General features: G+C 44.7%; 3 protein-coding genes across 3 annotated transcripts; 2 read left to right on the top strand and 1 right to left on the bottom strand.

Annotated features, from left to right (window-relative positions):
* The first annotated feature begins 1,475 nt into the window (after positions 1–1,475).
* Positions 1,476–2,867, top strand: LOC125552872. Its single transcript, XM_048716575.1, has 4 exons — positions 1,476–1,630; positions 1,689–1,853; positions 2,209–2,396; positions 2,519–2,867. Exons 1-4 carry the CDS (start codon positions 1,539–1,541, stop codon positions 2,731–2,733), a joined length of 660 nt encoding a protein of 219 aa, XP_048572532.1. The 5' UTR covers positions 1,476–1,538; the 3' UTR covers positions 2,734–2,867.
* A 138-nt stretch (positions 2,868–3,005) lies between these two features.
* LOC125552870 (probable serine/threonine-protein kinase PBL7) lies at positions 3,006–5,370 on the top strand. The gene is made up of 2 exons (XM_048716572.1): positions 3,006–3,502; positions 4,136–5,370. Exons 1-2 carry the CDS (start codon positions 3,256–3,258, stop codon positions 5,212–5,214), a joined length of 1,326 nt encoding a protein of 441 aa, XP_048572529.1. The 5' UTR covers positions 3,006–3,255; the 3' UTR covers positions 5,215–5,370.
* A 153-nt stretch (positions 5,371–5,523) lies between these two features.
* Positions 5,524–9,012, bottom strand: LOC125552871 (stomatin-like protein 2, mitochondrial). The gene is made up of 8 exons (XM_048716574.1): positions 8,539–9,012; positions 8,292–8,441; positions 8,033–8,090; positions 7,858–7,950; positions 7,107–7,139; positions 6,288–6,379; positions 6,111–6,170; positions 5,524–5,991 (listed from the first exon to the last, which is right to left on the bottom strand). Exons 1-8 carry the CDS (start codon positions 8,944–8,946, stop codon positions 5,782–5,784), a joined length of 1,104 nt encoding a protein of 367 aa, XP_048572531.1. The 5' UTR covers positions 8,947–9,012; the 3' UTR covers positions 5,524–5,781.
* Positions 9,013–9,761: the final 749 nt, after the last annotated feature.

Here is a 9,761-nt window from a genome sequence, read left to right as displayed (position 1 = left end):
AAATGTTTGGAAAATCATAAATGTCCGGTATTTTAAAAATGTTTTCATATTATAAAAAAATCATGATTTTGAAAGTATGTTTGCAAAAAAAACTCATGATTTTAGGAAAAATGACCATGTACTCAAAACATATTCAGGAATTTGAAAATTGTAAATTTTAGAAAATATTCACAAAACTTCAAACAGATTTGTAAATAACAAACAGAACTAACATGCTTACATAGAGGTTTTTTTGGGATTTGTAGAGGTTGTTTTATGATTTTATTTGGTACTCGCGAGTCACGTAAAAAAAGGTTTCCATGTTTTGTGCGGTGTTGAGATCAAAAAAATTGACACAACTTCTTACGGATTAGTTTTTGTAAGTCTCTACTCTTATAAAAGACCGAGTTGGTGATGATGTTATGCCTGCCATCGTGTAATATAGACCGTCCGATCTATATCTGACGAATAGAAAGCAAACTATGACAATTTTGCAAAAAGATACCCGCATCTCTCTCCACAATTGCAAATAAGGACTTCTCTCGTTCATCCTTTTCTCTTACAAGATAAACTACTCATACAAATGTATCTTGATGTTCCGTGCAATGCACGCACATCTTGCTAGTTATATGAAAATGACTAGTTTGCCTCCATACACATCTATGTTTATTCTGGTATCATAGTTTTACTCGTCAGGGTAAACACCATGACCCTAGGTCAAGGTATCATAGTTTTACTGATCCAGAAGAAAATGCTTAAAAACCATTCGCAATATAAAAAATGTTCACAAATTTGTAAAAAAATGTTCCCAAATTTGTGAAAATATTCATGAATGATCAAGCATATGTAGTCAAACAGTAATGCTTCTGTGTCTTTGTGACTATATACCCGCGTGAATTTTGAAGAATTAACTGCCGGGTTGGGTCAGAATTTATAGTATGTTTAAAAAGAATGTTTCTTGAAATTCAGAACAATTCTTTAAATTACCAAGTTTTCTGACAACCATGATATTTTTTGCGAAAATGTGAACATTGCTTTAATTTGTGAATGAATTTTGAAGAAGGAACATTTGTCTTGCATTTGTGAACAAATTTAAAAAAAACGCGATGAGATGTGAACAAAATGTGGCCGTTGAAGACTATGAATTATTTTTTCTTCTCTTGCAATGCACGGGCCCTTTTGCTAGTAAGTAAATAAAACATAAAGCCGTTATTATGTTCTTTGTAATGAGCGGTGGAAAGATGTGAAGTTGAATCTCTTTTAAATAACTTTGGCATACCAACAAAAGGAGTTAGGGGGAGCAAACTTCCAAATTACAGCATTACTACTACTACGACGACTGCTACTACTACTACTACTACTACTTGAGAAGGAATATTTGTTTTTTTTTATGAGGAAAGGATTGGAGAAGGAAGATTAGATAGCTTCCCCTGGGCTGGGCTGGGCTGGGCTGGGCCGGGCCTGCCTGTCCGGCCCACCGAATGAAGGCCTGACCTGATCATTTCAGTTCAGTTGAGCCCACACCCACTCACCCTCCTCCTCCTCCTCCTCAGTCCTCGATGTCGCCGGCGGCGTGGACGAGGACGAGGAAGCTCGTGCTTGGCCTTCCCCTGCTCGCCGGCCGAAGCAGCAGATCCGCTGGAGATGGCCGGTAAGCAACCATCTCTTGTTTGGTTTTCTTTCCAGCTCATGGACTGAGTTGGTTTCAGCTCCTCCTCCTACTTTGCCGGTGCCGGTGCCGCCGGAGAGACGAGCCAGAAGAAGAAGAGGTCGACGGCAGTCCGGAAGGTGGTGGCTATCGGGGCCATCAGCCTGGCCGGGGGAGTCGCCCTCAGCGCCATCAACGACCTCGCCATCTTCCACGGATGCACCAGGTCTCTAGGATGTGCATCTGCATCTGCATCTGCTTCTGCATCTGCTTCTGCTTCTGCTCTGCTCTGCTCTCTAGAATCAATTCAACATCTACATTAGTACATGATATAACTGCTCTGCTTTCTTGGAATTTATCACCTTTCTTCGAATAATCTTCTTTCTATGTATACCCTGTACCTGTACCTGTACTATATGCAGGTTTGGACCCTTTTTCAGTTATTATTAGGAACATTAGATAAATATATATGCACCAACGAAGAACATACTCCATATATCTCCTATTAAATCTTTCTTTCTTTCTTCCTTTCATGATTTGTATGATGATGATGATGATGATGATATGTGCCTACAATCCAGCAAGGCGATCGACAAGGCTAGCGAGAACCCAGAGGTCGTACAGGCGATCGGGGTGCCTATAGCTAGAGGCCCATGGTACGATGCATCTGTCGTTTTGGGTCATCGGCGCCGATCCGTGTCGTGCACGTTCCCGGTCACAGGGCCACGGGGTTCGGGAGTGTTTCAGATCGAGGCCGTCCGGAATGGAGGTTTGTCAACAGCTACTTCTTTCTTGACACTCATACATAGATAGATACTCGTGGATTTCCTTCAGTACCTAGTTTTCTTATAATGTCTGCTTTATCTTGTCTTGTGTTACTTGTGCATAAAGAGGATGGTGTGCTTTCGTTTCTGCGCCACCACGACTGGGAGATACTGGCCATGGATGCTCGCCTGGAACTGCAGCTGGAAGCACTACCTTCAGATGATGGCAGTCAGGGTCAGCAACCAGTCGTGATGAACCTAAACCTGATGAGCAGCACTTCTGCTGATGACGACGACAACTGTAAGATTAGTGATACTGCTGGTGGTGGGGAAATCAGTTGAGAGTTGAGCCTTTCTTCTTTTCTTTTCTTGTCGTTGCAACAAGAGGGAGATAGTTGACAAGAAAGAATATTCATAGAAATTTGGTTTGATGGAGATGGCAATAATTGAATTGAATTGAGTTGAGCATCACTTCACTCACTTGCTTTGATGTCTGAATCCTATCCTATCCTATCCTATGTGCCTGAAACAAGAAGCAGGCTAGGGATAGATAGATAGATAGAAAGAAATGTACAGTAGTAACTAAAATTAGGAGGGGGGCATGCATGCATGCACTTGGTGCTTAGGCCTGCCAGCCGGGCAAACCATCAACCCTACGTTTGTTTAGCTTAGCATGTGGGTGGCATGGCATGGCATGGATTCCGGCGGGCCGCCAATGACCTTGCTCATCGTGTCGATTGGGATTGGATCGAGGAATCGAAACAAAATGGATTGGATTGAATGCTTGGGCAAATTCTTTCTATGTATCGTTAGGTAGTAGAATAGAATTTGCTCAAGCATTCACCACCTAGCAAGCAAGGAAGGATGGGCATCTTGTGTTGCTTCCAGTCCGGCGCCGACAAGCTCCTGGATCATGGTCATGGTGGTGGTCCGGCGGCCGTACCTGCTTCCACAACCAAGAAGCCGCCTCCCCGAGACGCTCCAGCCGTCACCGTCCGCCCCCCTAATCTGCTGCGACGAGATGATGATCATCAAGAGGAGGAGGGCGCCCGCAGCAGCAGCAACAACAACAACCTTGCCACCCTCGTCGATGAGATTGTTGCAGAATCAGGTACACAAATCTTCATCATCTATCCATCCATGTACATACATACATACATACATAAATAAATGTCCTTAAGAAACTAGCTCCAATCAAAATATTGTATTGTATGATATTGCATTTTGTTTTCTCATTAAGGCAAGCCTCTGACCAACAAGTAATAATCCTTTAAATTTGTGATGATGTGATCACCTCTTTTTTTTTGTCTACCTTTGATGAGACCAACAAAATAAGAGTTATACTATGACACAAAGAGTATATATACCATTGGATTTGCACTTTTAAAGATATACAACCTCTGTACCAAAATATAAGATGTTTTTTTGGTTTTGGATAGGGTATAAAAAACTGAATTGCATTTTGTTACGGAGAGAGTACTTTTTTATGCCCTGTTGGTAAAATTGATGGTCAAAGTGAGATTCAAAATACAAGATGACCTTGTTGTATATATAAAGAAAAACGACGACATAAACTTGTGCTACATAAATAAATAAACAAAATGCACACTATACACATATTTTTGAAACAAGAGAGGGGAATGAATGAATATATAGATAGATACTAGGTGAAATAAGAGACAGTGATGAATGAATGAATGGATGGATGACTGAGTGAGATTTGCAATGTGGTATTGAATTGCAGCGACGTACGAGCACAACCGGCGGGTGGCTGACGAGATCCTGGGGATGAACAAGGAGGAGGCGGCGGTGACGGCGCGCGCATTCACATTCGCCGAGCTCTCGGAGGCCAGCGGCAGGTTCCGGGTGGAGTCGATGCTGGGCGAGGGCGGGTTCGGGCCCGTGTACCGCGGGCGGCTGAGGGACGGCACGGAGGTGGCGGTGAAGCAGCTGGACCGCAACGGGCTGCAGGGCACGCGCGAGTTCCTGGTGGAGGTGCTCATGCTCAGCCTCCTCAAGCACCCCCACCTCGTCACTCTCATCGGCTACTGCGCCGACGCCAACCACCGCATGCTCGTCTACGAGTTCATGCCCCAGGGTTCCCTCGAGGACCACCTCCTGGACCTGCTGCCGTCGTCCCGGGGGCTCGACTGGGCCATGCGCATGCGCATCGCGCAGGGCGCCGCCCGGGGCCTCGAGTACCTCCACGACGCCTCCCGCCGCCCCGGCCCGCCCGTCATCTACCGCGACTTCAAGGCCTCCAACATCCTCCTCGACGGCTGCTTCCGCGCGCACCTCTCCGACTTTGGCCTCGCCAAGGTCGGCCCCGTCGGCGACAAGACCCATGTCTCCACCAGGGTCATGGGCACCTACGGCTACTGCGCCCCCGAGTACACGCTCACGGGCAAGCTCACCACCATGTCCGACGTCTATAGCTTCGGCGTCGTCTTCCTCGAGATCATCACGGGGCGGCGCGTCATCGACAAGTCCAGGCCCCGTGATGAGCACAACCTTGTGCAGTGGGCGGCACCGCGCTTCAAGAGCAAGAAGCGCTTCAGGGAGATGGCCGACCCGCTCCTCCGCGGCGCATACCCAACCAAGGGGCTCTACCAGGCGCTCGCCATCTCCGCCATGTGCCTCCAGGAGGATGCCACCATGCGCCCCTCCATCGCCGACGTTGTCACGGCGCTCGACTACCTCACCGGCGTCGCCAAGCCTTCCCCTAGCCCTACCCCTCAACAACAGTCGCCTTCCCCTAGCCCTAGCCCTACCCATCCTCAACATCAGTCGCCACCCAAGGAGGACGATGATGCCACTGACTAGCTATAACAACAAACATGCATATCTCTCTGTGGAACATGTATATATGCAACCAAGTCTTCTTGTTATCTCATGGATTATTTCTCTGCAAGTAACCTAACCTGGTTTGTGCATGCCCGTCCGTCCATATTAGGATAATAAGATTTATTTATTTCCTGCTGCTAATTGACACCAAATCTACAACTTGCCATGGGCTCAAAGCAACAAACAAAAGAGCTAGCACAACATTATTTAACAATCAACTTAGGCAGCATTCTTTTGTGTAGTAAACACTATCAGATTTCATGCCAAAAAAACTGAAAACAGTGTCAGTTAAACTAAAAAATCTCGTGCAACATATTCAAAGGTTGTGCGTGTAACACCACTCAATTCATATAGACAGATAAAAAGCTTTCTCTCAAAGCTGCTCCTAACCAACAGAGTATCGTGTTTTATCCAACCGACCGACCGACCTAATCAGTAAATCTTCACTCGTGACAAAGTTGCGCTGCCTCCCTAGCAATCTATCTATCCAGTCTAGCTATCCATTCCTCTCCTCCCTAACAGAAGAGAAAAAGAAAAAAAGATACTCTACTTGTGGTGCTCAAAGGTGCCGAGGTCGCTCACGGATGGCATCCCAAGGGACAAATCAGCCTCTTCTGCCCGCTTGCTGGGGCTGGGGCTGGGGCTTGGGCTTCCCAGCGTCAGCTTCTGCTTGTACGTGTGGTTGTATATCTGGAGCGCCTGAGCAATCATTGTCCCCGGATTGCCTGCGTCACTGGGAAGAAGCATCGTGTTCGTCTGCAGTTTGGCAAAACACACATGCATCAGTAAGTACAATGAAATTTCATATCAGCTAAGCTAGCAAACGCCAAGAGTCGTGTATATACTATAATAATTATTAAGATTCAACAACTCACACTTCTAGCCAGTTCACTGAATGCTCTGATGTACTGTTCAGCAATCCTCAAGCTGGCAGCCTGCACAAATTACAAGCAGCAAAATGTGTGTGTGTGTTGTCAGGCAAAGGGAAAAGGACCGTCAAAATCTCTTTACTTGAAGGATTCCATTAAGATTTTACAAGAAAAGTGTGATACCTCTGTGCTGCCTTCAGTTTTAAACGACTCCGAGACCATCCTGATCCCTTCAGCAGTGGCTTGCGACCTGGCAAGAATCGCTTCAGCTTCACCTGGTGTCCACATAGAAAAACAAGCGTAAGTCCAAGAGTCAAGCAACACTTTTTAGCTTCACCAGACCAGAGGGCAACAATCGAAATATGTTCCAAGCAAATAATAATTATAGTAGAAACGACAAGACTTTTGGTTTTGTCAACTGGGACATTATTATAATCAGAATAGCTCTTCAAGTATGTATAGTCGTCCAACAATACAAACAGTAGAACTGAACATCTGTGCTAAAATGCATACTTGATGTTTCATGAAATTCATTGCCATAAGATGCATGTGTCTAGTGAACCTTCTGTACAAGTGAGACATAATTTAAACCCCTGCCCTGTGTAGAAATGCATCAGGTTCAATCTCCTTGAATGGATGAGGAAAAATACATGCAAGCAGAAAGAAATTAACAACAAGTCCATGAGGCGGTATTATCCATTATTACTTCCAATCCTAAGAACAGTTCCAAGGAATAGCAGGACTTGCAATAACATAAGAATTATAAAAATCCCAAAATATTTGACATTTTAATGTTTCACAATAAGAAAAAGTATAATGTTATATGCATGCTTTCAGAAACTAAGGTTAGAATGCTGGATAGCAGAAGGCAGAGGAACAGGATTTCCTCAAATCATGCATGTAGCAGCATAAATGGGCAAGTGTATAGTATTTTTGACAAGCTGAGCAAGCAAAAATATTTCAGAATCTGCGGAGTAGCATTATAAAACAGATGTCACGTACCCTTTGCTTTGTTTGCATTTTCCATCATAGCACCTGGCACAAGAGAACAAAACAAAACAAAACCTGGAGTTAAATCTGTAGTTTATTGTACAAAACATGGTGTAAGAGATCAAACAGAGTTGGCCATACGAGTTTGGTCTGATGAAATCTAACACTATTAAGGGCAACATCATCAGTCAGGTAGCATAGCAGGATTTAATTTATAACTTATATCTACCATAGCACATGGGCTGAACATAAGGTAGCAAGCAGGATTCAGTGTGCAACTTATCATCACATAAAAATAGAATGTTGTTAAACCAAAGAGCCCATACAAGTTTGGTCTGACGAAATCGAACACTATCTACTTGGCAACATGAGTATGGTAGCAGGATTCCAACACGAGTAAGTTAGCAGGATTTATTAGTCTGCGACTTACATCTAGCACTAGTATATAATATGGGGTGAACCAGAGCACTTGTCAATATCAGTCAGGTAGTAGGATTTAGTGTTGTTACAAACTGAATGCGCAACTTGTCTCACATAAAAACAGAATGTTGTTAAACTGAAGAGCAGTTTGCCATACGATGAAATCCAACACTATATAGTAGGATTTAGTGTTGTTAAACTGATAGGAAGCAGGATTTAATTTGCAACTTGCATCTAGCAAGAGCACTTGTCTGACATGAGTCAGGTAGCAAGCAGGATTCATTAAAAACTGAAGAAGGTTGTTAAACTAAAGAAGAAGGATCAAGTTAGTAAAAGCCACTACCTTCAGACTCGAGGATCTGAGCACGTTTCTTGCGCTCTGCTGCGGCCTGCATCTCCATGGCCTTCTTGACTCCATCTGGAGGAGTGATGTCCCCTAGAAAGATAGACAAGCTTCAGTTGAAGAAACATACTCTAGTAGAAGAAAGAAAGAAAGAAAAGGAAGAAAAGAAACATACTGATTTCGTAGCGAAGACACTTCAAACCCCAAGTTTCTGCTGCCTCATTGATTGACTTCTGTAGTTGGGGAAACAAAAGAGAAGAAATCAAATTGGGAGGGTTGTTGGTTAGGTGTCAGTTCTGCTGTGTGGTGATGAAAAGACAAGTTAACAGCACATGAATCACAACCCAAGTATGTATAATGTCCACCGCCTAAACATTGAAATCTCTATACTGAAGATGGAGTCCCTCTGAAGATGAAATTATACTAGTACATACCACAATGTTGGTGTTGAGCGTGTCCCTCTCCTCAAAGGTCTTGTCAAGGGTAATCTTGCCGAGTTCACTCCTCATGGTTGTCTGCGCAAGTTGGATGACAGCATAGATGGGGTTCTCCACGCCGTAAGAGGCCATGTAGGGGTCGACGATCTGGTTCGATCCAATTCGATTCAATTCAATTCATGAATACTAAGTAGATTCTAAGCTAAACAAGAATCAAAGGAAAAGAAAATCCAAGAAAAGAGACCTTGACGTATAGCACTCCTCCGATCTGTATCGAGACGTTGTCCTTTGTGATCGCCGAGTTGTCCGGGATGGGGATGGCCTCCTCCTTGAGCGAGTGCACATAGGCGATGCGGTCCACGCCGGGCATCAGGAGGTGGATCCCCGACGACAGGGTCTTGAGGTACTTGCCGAACCGCTCCACCACGAACGCCTTCTTCTCCGGGACGATGCTCAGCCCCAGGTTCGCCGGGGTCGGCGGCGGCTCGTAGAACGACGGCGACGGGTCCCCTCCTGCTGCGCGGTACCACCGCCCTTGCGCCTGCAGCACCGCCGGCAGCGCGCCGGAGCGGAGGAGGCCGGGGCTGGTGCCGGAGCGGAGGAGGCCGGGGGCGGCGCGGCGCGCCAGCATCCGGGTCGCCGCCATGGACATCCTTGGCTGGGTCTCGACAAGAATTACTCCTATTTGGATTTGGACTGGATTAGATTCCACGACGGTCGCTTGGGATTTATTACTTTATTTATTTATTTATAAGAGAAGAAAGAATTTCTTTCCTTGCTTCCAAGAAAAGAAAAGAAAAGAACGCTCTAGAGTTATTACCAAGGTATTCATTAGACGAATATATATATATATATATATATATATATATATATATATATATATATATATATATATATAAAATAGGGGATCCCTAAATGAATGTGAAATTAATATCTTGATGCCTGCCTACGTTTATAAGAACTAGCCAATATGCCCGTGCGTTGCAACGAAAGAAAGAAAATCACATAGCCATAACCGAATAAGCATGACTCAAGACTCTTCACCGGTATGTGTATTTCGTTTCAATGCGACACACCGTCATTTCGTGACTTATCCTTCTTTTGACCCCACCGTCAAAGAGGTTGTGCCTACATGATCACAATGCATCCAAAAACATGATGAATCCTAAGGTAGTGATCACCGCATGACACTCCTGACATTGAATTATGACAATGTAATGATTTTTTTAAATACTAGCAAACATGCCCGTGCGTTGCAACGGGAGAGAAAAAATTTACACGCTAGCCAAATAAGTTTGACTCAATACCCTGATGAGGGAGTCCTGGATTAGGGGTATCCGGACAGCCAGACTATAACCTTTGGCCGGACTGTTGGACTATGAAGATATAAGATTGAAGACTTCGTCCCATGTCCGGATGGGACTCTCCTTGGCGTGGAAGGCAAGCTTGGCAATACGGATATGTAGA

Source organism: Triticum urartu, chromosome 4 (assembly GCF_003073215.2).
Source record: "Triticum urartu cultivar G1812 chromosome 4, Tu2.1, whole genome shotgun sequence".
Lineage (NCBI taxonomy): Eukaryota > Viridiplantae > Streptophyta > Magnoliopsida > Poales > Poaceae > Triticum > Triticum urartu.
Note: the sequence above shows the minus strand (reverse complement) of the source record. Positions and strands in the feature narration are given on the sequence as shown.